This window comes from Nycticebus coucang, chromosome 18, assembly GCF_027406575.1.
Source record: "Nycticebus coucang isolate mNycCou1 chromosome 18, mNycCou1.pri, whole genome shotgun sequence".
Classification (NCBI taxonomy): domain Eukaryota; kingdom Metazoa; phylum Chordata; class Mammalia; order Primates; family Lorisidae; genus Nycticebus; species Nycticebus coucang.
In genome coordinates, this window is record NC_069797.1 from 23,782,808 (window position 1) to 23,803,336 (window position 20,529).

The 20,529-nt window shown below is 46.9% G+C and overlaps 1 protein-coding gene across 1 annotated transcript in view; it reads right to left on the bottom strand.

Annotated features, from left to right (window-relative positions):
* Nucleotides 1–203: 203 nt before the first annotated feature.
* Nucleotides 204–20,529, bottom strand: part of NLRP1 (NLR family pyrin domain containing 1) — a 47,091-nt gene continuing 26,765 nt past the window's right edge. Inside the window, exons 10-18 of the mRNA XM_053569154.1 lie at nt 18,738–18,824; nt 16,657–16,739; nt 15,916–16,078; nt 14,007–14,230; nt 7,213–7,475; nt 6,580–6,705; nt 3,367–3,508; nt 1,450–1,494; nt 204–1,024 (exon numbers count right to left, since the gene is read on the bottom strand). Coding sequence (XP_053425129.1) covers nt 699–1,024; nt 1,450–1,494; nt 3,367–3,508; nt 6,580–6,705; nt 7,213–7,475; nt 14,007–14,230; nt 15,916–16,078; nt 16,657–16,739; nt 18,738–18,824 — 1,459 coding nt within the window. The 3' untranslated portion in view covers nt 204–698. The remainder of the gene's footprint in view (nt 1,025–1,449; nt 1,495–3,366; nt 3,509–6,579; nt 6,706–7,212; nt 7,476–14,006; nt 14,231–15,915; nt 16,079–16,656; nt 16,740–18,737; nt 18,825–20,529) is intronic.

Below are 20,529 nucleotides of genomic sequence, written 5' to 3' on the forward strand. Positions count from 1 at the left end.
ACCCCTCACTGTGGTATTAGTAGGTAGAACACCCCTTTTTCTACAGTCTGGAGGGTTCACTGCAGCCCACTCTATTTGTAAATTGCACTATTATTATAAACCAATGATTTAGACTGATCATTCTCATGTTCAGTGCTTCTTTCTTTGAACTCCAAGGCTCCATCTTGGGCCTCTTTGGTGCTCTCCCTTGTGAAAATTCCCTTAGTTCTATTTTTTGGTGATTCCCTAATATAGGACAGGGTTTATCTGGATAGAACAACAACTGAAAAATAAATCATAAATATTCACCCCCCTCTACAATTCATAACTCATTCAACCTCCCCACCAAGGACACGTGCATTTCCGTTATCTATCTCCACCAGAAATGAACAGTCCCATGTCCTTCCTACCCATCCTTGTGTGCTGTGGTGGCCACCAGACCAGGCTTTACAAAGTCTGCAGGACTCTCAGCAGTAGATGGATATTCCCTGAGATGTTGTTATCCCACCCGGACTGCTGGCCTGTCAAGACCAAGGGAGGCAGCCTGGGCCTGTGTGGCATTGCTGAGCATGGGCATATAACACCCAGCAGAGGCAGCATCAAAGCTGCATCACTTGCAGCTGGAAGGAAAGTGAGAGGGCAACTTGTTTATAGATGAAGAAATTCAGACCTAAAGAAGGGTTAGGCAGAGCCAGGACCCAAAGGTGGAGGTTCAGACTTCAGCTTCTGGGTGGCAGGAGACCCCTTTGCAACAACATTTGTCCCTCAAAGAGATCCATTATTAGATGAGGATGGGTCTCTTTCAGGACTTGGTAGAGTCTATCTTTGCAGGCCTTGTCCCAGGACTTGCTGAAGCTGAACAGCTTTCGCATCTGGTCTGGTCTTGTGGCCTCTGCCCGCACCTGCTCATACTGCTCCTCGCTCAGCACCTGTCCATGCAGCTTGTCCAAGACAGAGTCCACCGACGTCACTCGTGCTACCAGCTGCTCTCGATGCCTGTCCATGAAGTGCAGTAATACTGGGGCATCCAGGGATGAAGGTGAGGCTGGCAACAAACAAAGAAGGGCTTCCAACATGGCCACCACCTCTAATACCCCCTCCAGCTCTTTCTCCTGGCTGCATCCCTGGCTTCCTTCTCCCTCTGGAAAGGCATCTGACCATCAAAAAGGCATCTCTGCCCTCTCTCACATCAGCATTTAGCCAGGTATTCTGCCCTAAGCAGGGTGTGGTTTGGGGGTTCATCATGGGGGCATGTGAGGTCATTGAGTGGGGCTTCTAGGACCTGTGTGGGCAGCAGCAATGAGGGGTGGAGGGGACTCTGTCCCAGGACATGCACCACTCTGTCAGGCCTGATGCTTGTGAGGTTTGCAATAATGGAACCCTCCGTTCTCTCTTCCCTTCTCTCCAGAACCAGATAGTACACACTGGAACTACCATTGGCTCCTGTGGTCTCCAAGAGCTGTTACTGACCTATGGCAGCTGGAGGGCCCAGAGCAGCTGCGGGTCTGAGATCTCCTGAGGAAAAACAGAGATGAATGAGCACCTGTTACAGTACTAGTTATTAACACACATGACACACCTCCAGGCTCCAATAACTCCTGAGATTCTCAGATGCAGAATCTCTTCCTTATGCATTTGGGGAAACTGAGGCCCAGGGGCTATGATCGTAGACTAATAAAGAAAGAGAAGTCATCTGAGTGAGCAATAGCAATTTCTACTACACATTGCAGAAGTGATTTTATTCAGTCTTTGCCTGACCTGAATCCCTGGTGGAGAACTAACCAAATGTCTTGCTAGGTAAAACTTAAAACTATTTGACATTCAGTTTGTCCAAGCATTGTGGGTAACTGTAAAACAAAACAAAACAAAACAAAACAAAACAAAAAATCCAACTATTTGTCATCTCCTTATTCTGAGTCAAAATTTACTTCTTGTCTTTGTTTGTCCTTCTAGACCAGTGGTTCTCAACCTGTGGGTCACAACCCCTCTGGAACTGTATTAAAGGGGCCGCGGCATTAGAAAGGTTGAGAACCACTGTTGTAGACTCACACAGAGTGACTCACACAAGCAATTCTCCCAAGATCACCCAGCAAGTCATTGCCAGAGTGGAATTAAAATCCAGGACTGAAGCTGAGGCTGATAGTTCTTCACCTGTGGCTTGCACACAGGCCAAGACTGGGTAAAACCCACCTTCTTTCCACCAAATGTACAGCTTGTTTATAACAACACAGGAGGCAGCTCCATTTATTTTGACAGGAGATTAAGGGTAGTTGTCCCTAAAAAGACTGTTTGGGAGATTTTGGTTCTTAGTGTGGAGGTGTTGGATTAAGGCTTTTGTGATTTCTCCATTCTAGAAAGTTCATTATTTGGGCTGGGTGTGGTGGCTCATGCCTATAATCCCAGCACTTGGGAGGCCAAGGCAGGTGGATTGCCTGAGCTCCCATGTTTGAGACCAGCCTGAGCCAGAGTGAGACCTCATCTTTAAAAATAGCTGGCATTGTAGCACCTATAGTCCCAGGTACTTGGTGGGCTGAGGCAAGAGACTTACTTAAGCCCAGGAGTTTGAGGTTGCTGGGAGCTACGACCCCATGGCACTCTACCAAGAGTGACAAGTAAGACCCTGTCTCAAAAAAAAAAAAAAGAAAGTTCATTATTTGATTCCCTCTTTTCTACTTGGAAAATGCTGAATGATCCAGAGGAAAGTACCTGCTATTGCCAAAATTGGCTTAATCCATATGTAACCACATAACCATCTAGTTCTTATTCTTTGTATCCTGTATCTCTTATCCAAGCTATCATGAGAAACTTTGCCACAAGCATTGTGGATGTCAAGATATGCTACTTCAAGGGGAAGGTGGAGACACCATTGTGCACAGGAGAGAACCCAGGGCTTAGAGAGTCAGACTGATGAGTTTAAATTCTGGTCACAACTGTTCTGTGACTTGATAAAGTCACCTAATTTCCCTGGGCTATTTCTTGACATCAATAAATTGTGATAATGGGTTGGGAACTGTGGCTCATGCCTGTAATCCTAGCATTCCAAAAGGCTGAGGCATGAGGACTCCTTGAGCTCAGGATTTTGAGACCAGTCTGAGAAAGAGTGAGACCCTGTCTCTACTAAAAATAGAAAAATTAGGCAGGTGTTATGGTAAGTATCTGTAATCTCTACTATTCAGAGCCTGAGACTGGAGGATTGCTTAATCCCAGGGTTTGAGTTTGCTGTGAGCTAGGCTGGTGCCACAGCACTCTAGCCTGGGCAATAAGGTGAGACAATGTCTTAAAAATAAAAATGGTAGTAATACTCACTGTCACACACATGTGCACACAACACTCACTGACTTTCTTTCTCCCCACAACTCTGGACTCCTGGGACCTGTCCTGGTTTACCTGGTTTCACCAAGGCCTTCCATACCACGGTCCTATGTTTTTTGTCTCTCATTTGCAGCCTGATCCCCGATCCCATGTGGGCAACATAGAACTCAGAAAACATCTGGGCTTCTCCGGGGTTTTGATAGCAGAGTTCCAGTTCCTGAAGAGACAAAGAGTTGCCATCCTCTTCATCCTGCATGTGAGGTCCTTCCCATACCTGACACCTTTGTGGCCCTGCTCAACCCCATAGGGACACTGTCATGACCTCCTGTACTGAAATCAGTCACCACCATTAGACACTGCTCTTTTCCTAATTTTCCACAAATCCTGACTCAGAAGATGAAGACATAGCTGTTACCTCATGGATGAGTCAGAGCTCCTCTGTAAAAGTAATGTTTGTCATTCTGAGCCAGATCCTTCTCTAGAATCTTGAACCAGATCTTTCTTCCTCCACTTCTCCCATCTTGAATCCAAACCCTCATTCCTTCAACCCAATGTCTGTCTTCCCAACACATCCTAAGCTTGACCTGATTTCAATTAACAGAAAATTTATATGTATCCCCTTTCCTACGTCACATGCAAGACAGACATCTGGGCTTCTCTTGGGCTTTGATAGCAGCCTAATTCCCAACTTCTAGACATGCTCCTTCTGATTCCCAACTTCTTCTAGACATGGTCCTTCTCCAGTTTTCACAAACTCAGTAAATGATACTACTGTCCATTGAGCACACAGGTCCTAAATTAGGGTCATCTTTAACTTCTTTCCATCTATATCTAATCCCCCAAGTCCTGTTGGCTCTACCTCCAAAATATATCCTGAATCCAACTTTTCCCCATCTCCATTGGTACTTCCCTAGTGATGCCACCTTCACCTCTAACCTGCATTATTGCCATAACTTTTTTCAGAGATGAAGTCTTACTATGTTGTCCATGCTGGCCTCGAACGTCTAGGCTCAAGCAATCCTCTTGCCTCAGTCTCCCACCTCCACTATGGTTGGCTTTGCAACAGCCTTTTGACTTTCTTTTTGCTTCTACTCTTAACTGCTTATCACTTATTCTTACTCAGCTGACCCGAAAGTCAATCAAGTCTTATATAATATTACCATGTTTAAGACCCTACAAGAGCTTCCATCACACTTAGAACAAAATCCATACTCTACATCAGAGCTGACTAGGCCATTGGGCCCTTGAAGACTCTTCCTCTGATCTGACCCAACTCTTACTACATGCACTGAGCTCGGCCACATTTGACTCTTTTAGGTCACCTGGAGGTGTCCAGCTTGCTTCTACCTCTCTGCCTCTGCATTCATTCCTCTGCCTGAAACCTACTGTGAATCTTGAACCCTTTTTGTCACTGTGGTCTCATCTTAAATGTCACCTCCTCAGAGAAGTTTCCCCCAAAAACCTAGTATAAAATAACCAGTCACTCTCTTAGGTCGCTATATTTTCTTCACAACACTTCATAGTACTTGGTCACTATTAGTTTAATTATTTATGTAGGTCTCATCCACCAGCATATAAGCTTCCTAAGAGCAGGGATTAGTCTAGATCATTCACTGAATTATCTCCACCAAAGACTGCCTATACTTGGCACTGGGCGAATACTTGTTGAGTGACTGAATCATGTCTTTCTCTCATTAACAATGAGACAGCAGGAAATTCCAAGATATCCTTGGGTTCATGTTTCTCAACTGAAAAGATAAACATCCCTTCCTTATAACTACTGGATTTCTAGTCCATCTGGAGACATTATATTAGTAGGGATCCTTTAGAAACCACTGACTTCAGAGATGGACAGCTTCTGCCCAAGATTTTAGAACAAGGTAAATGTTCCGATTCTTCAACATTCTTTCCTATCCCTTTATGCTACAACTAATGTTGTTCTATTATTCTACTTTGATGCTCTCTAAAACACTAATATGATCCCCCTATTTTCATCCTAATATGCCCTGTGATTCCCTGTGGTTCCCTTCTACCACTTAGGGAAAAACAAAACTTTCTTGCAAGTTTTCCCAGACTTCTCAGGATATAAGTGATTGCTGGATCCATCTTACCTGGCCAGTTATTGGCCAGTTATAGTGGAATTTTCACGATAGCAAATGCTTTCCATTGACTTATAGTTGTAAGTAGAATGATCTGTTACCAGGGAGAAAAAAAGAGCAAGGACGTGGCTTTCTTAAATAGACCCAGGTGGATTCTGATTACATTTTATTGGCTGGGTTTCATAATGTAGGCCCCAGGTTTGGACTTGTTACAATGACGAATAGTCCTTTAGTTTTTGATAACTGTCTGTGTTACTGGTATCCAGTGTACCCTCTCCTGGGTCTTAAATGCCACACAGCTATTGTCATGTCTGATGGTTCAAAGACTCTTGTCACAACAGATGGAGAAAGAAAGAAGGATTAACCCTGGTTCAGCTACAGCTTACGAGTAAAGCTTCTCTGATCCTAACCAGCAAAATGTTGGTGATGGTGAAGATTCGGATATCATGGATTAATGCCCAGTGGCCCAATTTCATCTGATTTTGGCCAGAAAGGTGGGTTGAGAAAGCACAAAAATCATCTGCTGACAGGCAGGAAGGGATCTGAGGTTCAGAGCAGGACCTCAGTGTCACCACAGTCTCACCAAGAGTCACAGTACACCTATGTTGTCCTCTAGTTCAACACACACTCTCAGAGAACGTCCACTTCAGACAGGCCACTGGGCAGCCCACGACATGCCAAACATGTCCCTGTACTAAATGAGTGACTGTTGCTTCTTAACAATCGCTGCTTTGTGCTGCTTCAGTCTGCCCTCCCTGGAGAGAGGATTCCTTGAGCTTCCCAGTGGTAGAACTGCCTCTGCCTTCTGAAAATGCCTAGTCTAGAGCAAAACTCTATTTCCTTAGGTCTTCCCCTAAATTACCCAACCAAGGCGCAAGTCCTTACAGTAGGTTCTTTCTTATACCCCTTTATTGAGACACCCTATGGTTTCCACCTGAGTGTGTTCTTCTGCCACAATGAGTGACAAGCCCAGGGCTGGGCTGCAGGTGTGGTCCTGTGGGTTTTCCCTGAGTCCAAGCACTTCCCTGGGACCCCAAGTTCACCCCACTCACCCCAAACCCCTCTACCTTTCTGCTCAACCCCTCCCTATTTGCCCCCTCCCTGGGACAGCCCTGACACCTGTCCCACAGGCATTCCTGAGCATGCCCTCTGATCCTAGTGGCCAGGGGGCAAACACAGGGACGCTCACCTTGGGGATCATTTTCAGCCTTCCTGAGCCAGACACGGTGTAGCGAGAGCCCATATACAGTGAGGTCAGCAGGTTTGGCTTGTGTATTCGTACAAATTGGAACTTGTTTTCTTCATCATCAATGGCCTAAGGATCACACAGAACAATGACTAAGTCAGGATTCTGCCCTGTGGGATCTGGTCTGAATAGGTGAGACAGTGCACTGTGTTTTTGTGGGGCAGGGGGCTATAGCATCCCTGCACTCCTCTCCCCTCAATCACAGCTACAAAGACAGCCCCACACTGGGCCTCTGCTATCTTCAGGGTGGCGACAGGATCATTCCAGGAGAAGAAATGAGAATGGGGAAAGGCTGGTTTTAGGCACAGGGCCAGCCCACCTTTTGACTCCTGGAAAGAGGCTGAAACTGCTGTGCAACGACCAGTGATGGAGCATCGAGCCCAGCTGGGGGGACCCGGAGAGTCAAGAGCCCAGCCTGGGGCTGAGCAGGGGGCAGGACTGTCACCCACTGAGAGTTCTCACTTCTAAGAGGCCCATCCTTATTCCTAGCACAGGACCCTTCTGGGGCCTCTCCAACTGCATTTGGTGTTTTCCGTCAGCCCACCCTGGCCCAGTCTTTCTGGCTTTTAGTGTCACCTTCCGAATGCAGCAGTCATTGGGGATCAGGTAGAGGTGGAATTTGTCCTCCTCATGTTGGGGCTGATGGTAGAGCAACACCATGGAGGTGACGGGAAGGAAGTACAGGGCAGTGCGGACCATTCTCAGTAGAACTCCCATGGGGGAGAAGCTGGGGTTTTCCAGGATGATGTAATGTGGCTCCACCTGGGCTGGCTGCTCCAGGAGTATGCCCTCCTCTTTAAAGTGTGCCACTTGGAACAGGGAGATGTCCACCTGGCCCCCTGTAAAGGAATAGAATAGAGAGGCATGGATTTAGTACCCTCACTGAGTCAGGGTCAGCTGGCACAGTGGGATCCCAGGGCTTAGGCTCAGAGGCCTACTTAGGAGAACCCAGAGACATGATCTGAAGTTTGTGTCATCTCAAAATTCATACATTGAAATTCTAACTCCCATGAAGATGATATTAAAAGTGGAATGTCTGTAAAAATAATAGAAAAAAAATTATCTGGGTGTGGTGGCTCATGGCTGTAGTTCCAGCTATTAGGGAGGCTGAAGTTAGAGAATTGCTTGGGCTCAGGATTTTGAGTCCAGCCTGGGGCACATAGCAAGATCCCTTTCTTAAAAAAAAAGAGGTGCTGCCTTTTGATGGTAATTAGGTTATAGGAGCAGAATCCTTACAAATGGGACAACGCTCTAACAAAAGCAACCCAAGAGAGCTTGCTTATTCCTTCTACCCAGTGAGGACACAGGTAGGAGGCCCTACCTATGAGTCAGAAGACCCTTACCAGGCACCCTGTCTCCTGGCACCTTCATCTTGGACTTGCCAGGTTCCAGAACTGAGAAATCAATCTCTGTTATTTATATGCTACCCAGTCTATAGAATTTTGTTGTGGCAGCTGGAATGGACTAAGACACCCAGCATGGAGGAGGGGGCGTGTCTGGATCAGGGGCCTCTGGAAGCTGCAGGTGGTACTGTGTCTAGGGTGGGAGAACCTCAGGAGTCCTTTTGAGTCAAACTTACACACAGGCCCATCCTCTGGCACTGGACCTTGGAAAGATACAGAACCTCTGACTACTCCTGCTGGTATGGATTCTGTAACTGTGAGGGACCACTGAGTGATGCTGGCAGGTTTGACTTTAGGCAGGTAGAAGACAGGAAGGAGGGAGGGACAGTGAGAAATGTTGTGACCAGCATAGTCTACATCATCAAGTGGTCACTCTCCATTTGAACTCCTCTTTTGGGGAAGAGCCACGTCCTCCAGCATTGTGTGGGGCTTGTCAGGAGACAAGCTGAGCCTTCCACTCAGGAAGCTGCTACCCCTGGCAGCTATGACACAGGTAAGTGGCCAAGACCTAAGTGTATGCCCCTCACCAGAACCTCGAGTCTAGGAGGGATGAGCACTGATGGAGAGACGGAGATTATTGTGGCAGTAGCAGTGGAGGCAAATGTCCATGACCCCCATGGCTGGAGGGTTCCACAGTATCTGTGTGTGCAGCAGAGGTTTCTCCATATTTTTCTTGGTTTGATCTTGGCTATGTCCTTGGTTTTTCAGCATCATTGGGTCCCATCGATTTGTTGTATAACTCTTTGTTAAGACTATGAGCTACTCAAGAATCTTCTAATATATTCCTTATTCAGACAGGATTTCTTTGACCTCAGCCTCTGACCAGTACACCAGGTTAGGACATCAAAGCCAGACGAGAGAGTTTGAGTGATGAAGGCTGGTGGTGGAAGAGACACCGGCCTAGACATTGGGAGCCCTGGCTCCTTCACTGCATTGCCTGGCAGCTGCTGCAGTGCAGGTGATCTCTGGGCTACAGGAGATCCAAACAGCTGAACAAAGCCCTTAGTTGGCTTGAGTGCCAATCAGAATATCACCAAGTGATGTTAATCCCAGAAAGGGCCATGGAGCTCATTACTGAAGTTTTCTCATTTATTTTCAGGTGAGGTGGCTCCTGCTTGTAACCTTAGCACTCTGGGAGGCCAAAGCAGATGGATATCTTGACCTCAGGAGTGTGAGACCAGCTGATCAAGAGTGAGACACCCATATCTAAAAATAGAAAAACTATCCAGATGTTTTGGTGGGCACCTATAGTCCCAGATACCCAGGAGGTTAAGGTAAGAGAATTGCCTGAGCCCAGGAGATTGAGGATGCTATGAGCTACGATGATGCCATGCCACATAGGGTGGCAGAGTGAGACTGTGTCTCAAAAACAAATAAAACGTTTTCTCACTTATTAATTGCTTTTTTTGGATGAAAATAATATTGCAGTGGCATATGTCATTTGAGAAAATGAGGAGGAATTCACCTATGGATCTCACCAATCAAACAATATAGCGGCTGCTACCATCCTACCCTTTTCTATCAGTCTTTCTCTGTTGCAATGTCTTTTCATGTTTCCACTGTAGTTTTGGTCTCCTGTTTTCTCCATGACAGTTTAAACTGTTGCAAGCATCCATCAGACCTTCCTAATGACCACAGCATATGGTCCCTGCTAGTGGATGGATCACCCTGTAATTTACTATTTGCCTCCTGTGTCAGCATTGAGTTTGTTTCTAACTTTTCATCGTGAACAATAGCACTACAGTGCACATATTTCTGCAGAGACTTTTTTTCTTTCACGTGGGTTATCACTTTGAAATCAGTAAGTACTAAGTGATAGGAAAAGTGTATGAAAGGGTAATATCTTTTGTTTCCCCTAAGTTGCCAGTCTAAGAGGCGGTGCCGCTTTGCACTGCCATCAATGACAGTGAATGGTCTCACCTGGACCTCCACAGCCCTGGAATGCTTATGTCAAGGCCACACAGCCAATTTTGGCCTCAGGACAAGATCATGGCATTTGATCACAGTTTGTGGCACTTACTGATGCTCTGTGTGTGCCACGCTAATTTCGGCTGAATCCTGGAAGGTGATGGATGTTTCCAACTTACGTTCTTGCTAGGGTGACTGTGTCCTGGGTTGCCCTTGGCTGAGAGAGTTCCCAGGATGCAGATCTGTCAGTGTTAAGATCCTCTTTCTCCCTCCACAGGGCTGTGGAGGTCTAGGTGAGACCATTCACTGTCATCTGTCAGTGTTAAGATCCTCTTTCTCACATCCTTTCCATAAACTTGAGCAGAATCACTTTCTCCAAACCTGACAGTATGTTTGTGTTGATTGACTGGAAAGGGATGCAGCGAGGAAGATCATGGCCTGAAGGAGAGGAAGCTTGGGTGTTGTCTAGGCAAATCTCATTTGCAGGAAGAGAGACCCTTTAGCTGGTCTCATTTGAAATATTCAGAACAAGCCATCAAGGAGTAGGCGTGTTTCTGCGGCAGGGTCTGGCACCCAGGGCTTCACATCTGCTCATTACACAAAAGTTTACTGAGCACTTGCAGTGTGCCAGACCCTGTGGATGTAGCTGTGAACGAGAAAGAGGAGGGCACTGCAATTTCAGAGCTCATGGCCCAAAAAGGAAGACAGGCAGATGGCCTAGGGCATCACAAGGGCTCTGCCAGTGGAGCCCATCACTCCGTCCTCCTTTCCCAGATGCGGCTACAGTCCTGGGACCCAGGGGATTCTCTCTCCTTTAGACCCTGCCCTCTCTGCCTTTCCTGCTGAGTCTGTTGTGAGCACTGTCCAGGCTCAGGTGAGCTGTTGAGGCAAAGCAACTTTCCTACTCAAGGAGGGACAGTGGGACCCACATCACATAAAGGTGGGACACTGGAGAGGTATCTAGCAGTGTGGTTAGATGACACAGACGGACTGAGTTTGACTCCCAGCACGAGCCCTCACCAGCTGCGTGACTCTGAGCAGATTACTCAGCCTGTCCATGCATCATCAGTGGAGCTGATGACAGCATCTACCTCCTCGTGTCACCGTGAAGACGGGATGGGTTTGTATCTGTAAAGCACTTGGGCTAGCAAGGGTTACCCGCTATTGTCATGGATAAAATGCTTGATATTCTTCTTAATAATGTTGAACAGGGACATGGCTAATAAGAAGTATTCATTTTTCACTAGGCCCTGTAATTGATGGAGCTGGTCACACAGGAGCACGGGAACACTTAGGATATTGAGGTCTTCGAGGGCCTGGGGTGACCTAAGAAGTCAAAAGCTTTCAGCTTGGGCTGTAGCAGGAGAAAACTTACAGTGGAAAGTTAATAACTCAACAGGGGACCTCACCAATATGGTGAAAAAGCAGCCAGAGTCTATCTCCTAAACCAGATAGCCCAGAAAGCAGGCAGCAGGGAATCCTGGAAACGTTTGTTGATATTTATTTAGCTTTCTTGTTCTGTTAAATCCCCATGTATCAGACTTTAATATTGTTGCTTTCTCTAGTCAATGCTTTCCTTTTTTTTTTTTTTTTGAGACGGAGTCCACTCAGTTACCCAGGCTAGAGTGCTGTGGTATCAGCCTAGCTCACAGCAACCTCAAACTTGGGTTCAAATGATGCTCCTGCCTCATCCTCCTCAGTAGCTGGGACTACAAGGTTCCTGTCAAAACAGTTGGCTAATTTTTCTATTTTTAGTAGAGATGAGGTTTCTGTCTTGCTCAGGCTGGTCTCAAACTTCTGAGCTCAAGGAATCCTCCTGCCTTGGCCTCCCAGAGTGCTGGGATCGCAGGTATGAGCCACCATGCCCAGCTTTTAGACAGTGTTTTGGGTAGCTTTACCCACATACGGCTCAGGATCTTGGCTTACCATTCCATCTTGTACCTCAGATTTTCCTTTTGTTTAGAGTCCCAGGGGTCCTGAAACTTTTTAAACAGGGGGCCAGTTCACTGTCCCTCAGACTGTTGGAGGGCCGGACTATAGTTTAAAAAAAAAAAACTATGAACAAATTCCTATGCACACTGCACATATCTTATTTTGAAGTAAAAAAACAAAACGGGAACAAATACAATCACACTGCCTCATGTGGCCCACGGGCCGTAGTTTGAGGACCCCTGGCATGTCCTTTAGACTTTTCTTCAGTAAGCATTTGTTTGTGGAAAGCTCTCTTAGTTTGGTTTTTAGTGTGCTTTAAAATGTTTTATTTTGCCCTCTTCTTTTTTTTTATTTTTTTAATTTTTTTAATTAATTTATTTTTATTGTTAAGTCATAGCTGTGTACATTAGTGTAATCAAGGGGTACAATGTGTGGGTTTCATATACAATCTGAAATATTCTCATCAAACTGTTCAACGTAGCCTTCATGGCATTTTCTTAGTTACTGTATTGTAGACATTTGTATTCTGCATTTAGTAAGTTTCACCTGTACCCATTCTAAGATGCACTGTAGATGTGGCCCCACCCATTACCCTCCCTCCACCAAAACATCCCCCCTCCCTCCCCCTTCCTTGGCCCTTTCCCCATAGTCTTGTGCTATAGTTGGGTTATAGTCTTCATGTGAAAGCTGTAATTTAGCTTCATAGTAGAGCTGAGTACATTGGATTCTTTTTCTTCCATTCCTGAGATACTTTGCTAAGAAGAATATGTTCCAGCTCCATCCATGTAAACATGAAAGAGGTAAAGTCTCTATCTTTCTTTAGGCTGCATAATATTCCATGGTGTACATATACCACAATTTGCTTTTGCCCTCTTCTCAAAAATTTTTTTCTGTTTATCATTTTGATTGACAGTTTCAGTTTTTTTTTTTTTTTTTTTTTTTAGTACATTGAAGAGATAATTCCATTTTCTTCTGCCTTCCATTTGTGGCTGTTCAGAAATCAGTCATCAGCTGCATTGCAGTGCCTTTCTAGGTAATCCTTCTTTCTGGCTGTTGTCAAGATCTTCCATATACGTGGTTATTCTGTAGTTTCACAATAATGAGTCCAATCTTGATTTCTTTTTCTCTTTCCTGTCTCTCTGCTTTGGATTTCTCATTGTGAAAGTTTCATAGCTCTCAACAATCCTAGAAATTTCTTGGCAATTATCTCTATGAAAATTGCATCTTTTCTATTCTCTTGTGGAATTCTAATTAGATGTATATTAGTTCTTCTCATGGTATTCTCTATGTTATTTGTTGTTTAAAACTTTGTTTTTAATTTGATTCATCATTTTTAATGGTTTCTCACTTCTTGCTCATATTTTTCAGACTAATTTCTTTGAGCATGTTATACACACTTGTTTTATATTCTGCTTCTGATAACTCTAATGTCTGAAGTATTTAAGGGATTGATTCTGGCACCTGTAGTTTCCACTGGCTGTCATTTATAGTGCCTCATTTACCCTTTGTAAGATTTTTGACTGCAAGCTCATTTCTTGGAACTTTATCTGTGTGAAGTCTCTATAGTTGACAGAGGTTGAGACACTTTATGACTGCTATCTTGAATTGGGATGCCTCTCTTTCATGGCTTCAGTTCTCAAGCAGAGTCTGGGACATTATTTCTTCTCCCTGCCTGTAGGAGAAGTAATGGCTTCCTGCTGTTCCTAGTCTCTGGGTACCCCAACATTCCCTGTTAGCTCACTTTGCCGTACCTGGTAAACAGTCCTGTTTTGAAAAGTCTCTTCAAAATTCTCAACTGAGCCTATCAGGTGTTTCCTGTTAGGATCCTGTGTGATACATCTATATAAAGAACACTTAATAGATGCTAGTTATTATTGTCATTGAGATTTCATTTTCTATTTAGGGAAATTTTCAAGTAAGCTCAGGAAAAATATGAGGTGGGGGACATGTGTTTCAAAACTGGTATGTGCAGAGAAGAGCAAAATGAGGAACAGTGTCAGTCTCCACCTCCCTAGCCCTCTCCCCGTCTCTCAGTGAAGCCACAAGCTCCGCCCCCAGGACACCATCGTCTACACTCCCCTTCAGGCCCATTGTTAGCCTTGCCCCTTTCCTCTCCCTGTCGTTCACCTCGGAGGTCCACAAAGTGAGGAAGGTACACAGCTGCCACAGATCCTGGCTCAGCCTTGATGTCAAACAGAGGCCCGGCCACCATCCAGCTGTGCTGTGACACGTTCCCATCCAGGAACTGTTTCCAGGAACAGAATTCAATCTCGATGGTCACTGCCCATCTCACCACAAAGTGGAGACCTGTGCTGCGCCAGTCATAGGAGCCAGACTCGGGGAAGTGAACTCTGGGAAGAAGAGGGACAGGCAGACACAGCATTACACAGACTCAGTGAGCACCTGCTGGATGCCAGACACTCTGCAGGGCCTTCTGAATATAGCAGACTGGCTGCAAGGCCAGACTTCAAGGTCAGACAGATTTGGGTTTCAGTCCTGGTTCCTCTGTTCTCTGACTGTGGATCCCAGAGCAAGTCATGTGACCTTCCTATTCTCAGTTCCATCACCTTTAAGTAGGGATAATAACAGAACCCAATTTATAGTTGTGAGAATAAGTGTCTACTACATGCTGGCAGCTTGATACAAACCTGGGAGAAGTTAGCTGCTTCTGTCATGATAACAAGACAATGATACTGATGATGAAATAGACAAATGTTCTTATTTTTAAAAGGCCTATAGACAAATAATTATCAATTTATATGATAGATCTTTAATTTATTTGGTTTATTTTTAGAGATAGGGTTTAGCTCTGTCATCTAGGTTGGAGGGCAGTGGTGCAATCATCATAGCTGGCTGTGAGCTCAAATAACGCTGCTGCCTCAGCCTCCTGAGTAGCTAGGACAACAGGTACCAACACCCCTGGCTAAATTAAAAACATTTCTTTTTTATAGAGACAGGGATCTCACTATGTTGTCCAGCCTAGTCTCAAACTCTTGGCCTCGAGTGATCATCTCAGTTTGGCCTCCTACAGTGGTGGGATTATAGGTGTGAGCCACTGTGGCCTACATGCTAATGCTAATGATAAACCCTCAGAGATGAAAACTGTGCTTCACAGAGATATTAAGTGACTTTTCCAAGGCTTCCATGTAGCAAGTGGTGGGGGCCCAGGATGCCAGTGTCTGTAAATGTAAGTTGTGAATGACACTGTCCCCCAGCTGAAATAATGTCTGGGATGGTGTTTGGTGAGTGTTGCATATGAAACCATGGCTACGATTATAGACAGAAGCTCTTGGAGAGCAGGGACACCATACCAATTTTAGGGTTTTCAACCATTTAATACAGTACAGTCTTTAGCACACAGCAGATATTAATAAGATGGGAATAAGTAGATTAAAAGAGATTTAAGTGAAATTTAAGAGACATAACAAACCAAATACAATAAGTGGTCCTTGTTTGGATACTGATTAAAACAAACCACCCGCAAGAACACATTTTAGATATTTGAACAAATTTGAATCGGAACTGGATATTAGATAATATGAACACTTACTGGTGGCTTTGTTAAATGTGAGAATGGCACTATGGTTATGAAAGAAAAGGTCTTTATTTTTATTTTTTGAGCATTATATAATATTTAAGGATAAAAATCACCTGACGTCTTGAATTTAAAATATTGTAAAAATTTCTGTGAAATAGGAAGTACATGGAAACATAAAAATGACAAAAGAAGGAGAAAGTGAGTAGTTGAAATGAATTAGACCAAACTGTGGTTGAAGCTGTATAATGATGACATGAACATTTTTTGTACTCTCTATTTTTTGTGTATATTTCAGAATTTTTCACAAGAAACCTACTTTTCCTTCACAACACACACACACACACCCCCAGTATCCCATCCCTGTCCCTGTCTGCTGGCTTGGCAAGGAGAGGGACCCCAATGCAGGAGTGGGTGGTGTGCTGACTGGGGGGACCCAGTGGGAAGAAATTCAGGCAGGTTCTAGGTGCAGAACTGGAGGGGGAGACCAGCCTCACTCACCGGTACAGGCTCCTCATCTCTTGGTCAACTATCTCAGCAGCCACAGGTCCAGTGGGGCCCAAGAACTCATCTTCAGTTCCCGGCGGCTCCATGTGAAAGACCCTCGGAGGAGCAGGAGACAGAGAGGGGGGCTCCACCTGTGCGACCTGTGCAGAGCTTCCCTCTGGAATAGCAGGGCAATGGTCAGCTCTAGATTCCCTATAGCCCCCTACACTGGACCCTGGGGGCCCTTCCTAAGGCTGACCTGTGGCAGGGTGTGTGTCTGCAGTCTCCATCCCTGCACCTGGGGCTGCCCACCTGCTGTTTGTGTATGCCCTCCCCACTGCCCCCAACACAGCCTCCGCCTGCCTGCCCTTTCCCACTGGTCCAGAGTGTTCCACTTCCCAGCATGTCCTCAGGAGGGTAGGTGGGAAGAGGAAGATGGCTCAGAAGATGGATGGGCAGGGATGGAGAGGTGATTCCCAGGCCACAGCAGCTCAGAACGGGAGACTGGGCCCTGGCCACATAAGTTCTGGAGATGGGCAGCACCAGCCCCTGAGGCTGGGGGAGAGGGAAGCAGACATTCAGGCAGGTTCTAGGTGCAGGAGATGATGCATGTAGGGGATCATGATCCAGGGGCTCCTCCCAGGTGGGGAACCTGCCACATTGTGCATCAGAGGCAGGGGGATAGAGTGGCTGACCTCCCATGGCAGCCCCCCCTCCACCCGTCATGGTCCTCCCAGCCTGGCTCCTTCAGACTACCTGATTCTCGCCTCTGCCGCTTGAGTGAGGACACATTACTAGTCTTCTTTCCTCCATCATTAGGGGTCATCACATTTGGCTTCCTGGATATAGAGTTGAGAATTGTTCATTCTCCTTAGGTTCTTGGAGGAAGCGACAGCTTTCTACATGACATGCCTGCTTAAAATTTAACTCGTGCAAGTTTGCACTCAAGCTAGTGCTCATTCTGTAGCCCCCGTCTCTATGAATATGTCCCTCGCCATCTGCTTGTCCTTCTATGCTGGCTCTGGGGTGTCGTCCTAACTCCTCCTCACCCACCCTGAGAGCTGATCACCTTGACAGGACCTCCTGATAGCTCTGCTTTCTCTTTTCTTCCCTATGACAACCTCTATCCTATTGCTAGGCCCTGGCATCTGTGGCCTGAACCACAGCTGTGTCCCGTGAAAGCTCTCTCTCCTTCACTCTGGTTCCTCTCCAGCCCATTCTTTTTAACACAGTAGCTGATCTATTTTGGTATCTGAGTTCACAGCAGTGAGCAAGAAAGATAGCCCAACCTCTAGGAGCATAGTCCAGTGGGGAGACAGGCACAAGTTACCTCACACATGTGTATCACTGTACCTGGCTGTGTGTGAGCTCATTGGTGGGTCCATCTGACCTTGTGCAGAGGAGCTGAGCTGAGATAAGGAGGATGGGAAGGGTTGGCTAGGCCAAGAAAGGCTGGATTCTAGCCAGAGGTAGGGACTCTGAGGGAGGGGATATTCAGCTCCTATGAGGAACAGAAGAAGGCCAGGGGTCTGGAGCATCCTGCTCAGAGTGTGGCCCATGGAGCAGCAGCATCACTGTCACCATCACCCATTCAGACCTGCTGAATTGGAATCTCTGGGGGCTTGAGGGGGCAAGGAATTTGTGTTATAGCAAGCCTTCCAGAGAACATTTAAAAACACTGAGTTTGAGAACCACCGGTTTGGAGGCCAGTGGGCATGGAGAAAGTGGCCTTGGTGGAATTGTAGAGGGACAGGAACCACAGCAAAGTCTTTTGGCCCAAGTTAAGAACTATCTGTTTTGGCCTGGCATGGTGGCTCACTCCTGTAATCCTAGCACTCTGGAAGCCATGGTGGTAGGATTCTTTGCACTCAGGAGTTCAAGACCAGCTTGAGCAAGAGTGAGACCCCATCTCTACTAAGATAAGAAATTTAGCCAGGCATTGTGGTGGCATCTGTAGTACCTGAGACAAGAGGATCACTCAAACCCAGGAGTTTAAGGTTGCTGTGAGCTAGGCTGATACCATTGCACTCTAGCCCAGGCAACAGAGTGAGACTGTATCAAAAAATAAGAGAAAAAGATAAAGGAAAAAAAATAATGTTCTGTTTTGCACCAGAAGCAATGGAGAAATTTTACAGATCTTTGGCAGCCAAGTGATGTGTCAGATTCGTATGTGAAGAAACACTGTGTTATCAGGGGATGTCTGTTCAGTGGATGGCAGCCTCCTCCTAATCCCAGGAGCTCTTTCCCTTCCATTTCTGGTGGGGCATAGCTGCCAGGAACTTAGGGACAGCTGCACTTTACAGACACAGACTGCAATGCGCCAAGTGAGAGAATAAGGAGGCTGCAGCAGCTTCCTAGTGGTGGAGGGTGGACTCTGCTGTCCCTAGGGCTCGGGGCTTACCCCTCAGGCCAGGGGTTTTGTGTATATGTGTGTGTGAATTGCAGTGACCTTGAGGGTGGTCTCTGTCCCAAGTGCCCCCTCTGTCTCTGTCTTTGTCTCCCCCATGTGGTCATTGCTATCATTGTTCCAAACCTTCCCTGCTCTGCACTAAAGGAGCCTGTACTTGTGGCCATTCGGCATCACACTATGGTGGCCCCAGAGGATTCACTCACTCACCCACTCACCTTTTCACTTTTTGACCTACTTATTTGTCTATCAGGAGGGTTTCAGCAGGGAGGTGATTTGCTTCTATTTGCACTAAGCAAACCTCACTGGCTGCTGTGGTTTCCTGGTTTTCTCCTGGCTCCGTCTCTCTCACCCTAAGAATCCTTCCCCATCTCTTGGCTCAGCTCTGAGTATGCACCAGCCAGAGGGAGTTCTGGGGCCCCTTTCCCACCTGCTGGAGATGAGCAGTGGAGGCTTCTCTTTCTCCAGGGTCCTCAGCTCCTCCTTCAGCTCCTCACCCAGAAGGGCCTGGTCCAGCCTGCAAGCACAAGGGGGCCTGGTTCTCCTGGGGTCCCCAAGTGCTCCCTGGGCCCTCAGGGCTCATCCAGAATCTGGGGACCTGTGCCTCCCAAAGGACTCTGTCCCAGGTTGGGCTCCCTGGGACTTGGGCTCTAGGATGGAGAGTAGTGTGAGGAATTTTACTAGGGAGTGTCCTGGGGTCCACACCACGGTGAGGGGAGGGAGGGAAGTGGGTTGGGCAGAGGGAGAAGTGGGCGCCGGACGGTCTCAGGAGAGACCTCGGTTGACCCTATGGGCCCTTTTGAAGATGGGATGGCCCTTTAGCACTGTCTGGGGTTGGAATAAGGAGTTGGGCTTTTGTACCCCAATGTCTGTCAGTCAGTCCTCAGTTGTTGAACGCAGGCCACCCCAGAAAGGAGATGTGGCCTTGGTGAGAGGCTGCCATTGTCACTAGTGGCACTTCTCATAGCCTCATAGTGACCATCTAGGGTCTGGGCCCTGGGGGTTGTCTCCTGGAGTTTGGAAGTTTTGCTAGAAAGAGGGAGTCCTGGTTCCATTCTCACAGGCCTTGTATTGTGGGGTTTCTGGCGGATTTGGGACAGTAGGGTGACAAAGGCCTAGTCCTCTTTATATACTTTATTTTATTATAATCCATGAAGTGCCATGGATTATAATAAAATCCATGGCACTTCCCATTCCACAGATGAAGGAACCAAGTGAGTGGTGTGTGTAAGTAAGTGGCAGACCCAGTAAGAAACCCAGGCTGATTATGCATGTATTGCTTTTTCTGAGTCTGTGTCTTCAGTCAAGGGTGAACCACTCCTGCTCTGCCTGTTATGAGATAAGGCAAGAGGTGACAAGATGCTCACCCTGTAAAGGGCCAGGCCTTTGTCACTCTGCTGTGAGCAGAGCTGTTCTCCCCTTGGGGAGGGGATGGAGCCCAAGCAGTAGACAGTTGTCCCTTTCGACCGCATCCTGGGCTCCAGGAGGGAAGGATGGGGCACCTTCGCAGGATCTCAGGGAGCAAGGTCCCCTCCCAGGCAGCTGAGGTTTGATGACCATGCTGGCCAAGCTCTGGGGAGACTCTTCAACTCGGGGTGGGTGGTTACACCAACAATATCCAGGGCCAGCAGGCTGGTGTTGGGAAGTTGCTGGTCCTAGGATGGAGTTCCCTGGTTGTAAGTGGCAGGAGACAGACCCAGGTGCAGACTGTTTATCCCTGTCATGCTGCTCTGACTACTGCCTTAGGTTTGGGAGAGAGAGCAGGAGGCCTGGCTGAGGATAACCCAAGGGCCCAGGATCCCAGCCCCACTCTGAGAGATCAGAGCAGGACCCAAGTCTCTGGACATGGCATCTGGAGCCTCTGTCAGCTTCCCGAGCACGTGGCACAGTCCCACCCAGCTGTAGGGAAGTGTTCATCAGAAATGGCCCATGTGTTTGTTTTTAGGGAGGAGAAAGAAAGAGCAAGTGGCACAGACATGGTGTGGGGGTGACTACCTGGGGAAGGACATTAGGCTCCAGGCCTGCAGGATATGAATTGAGGGCTGGGGTCTCATTCCACTCCAGTCACACAGGGCTCTTCAGGGGCCTCTGGGTCTCAGGTGCTCGAGCCCTATTCTGCTGGGGTCTTTCCCCATGCTATCCCTTGCCTGGACAGCTTTCCCCAAAGTGGGAAAGCTATATCCCTTTCAGGCCTCAGTCTGATGTCCCTTCCTCAGAGAAGC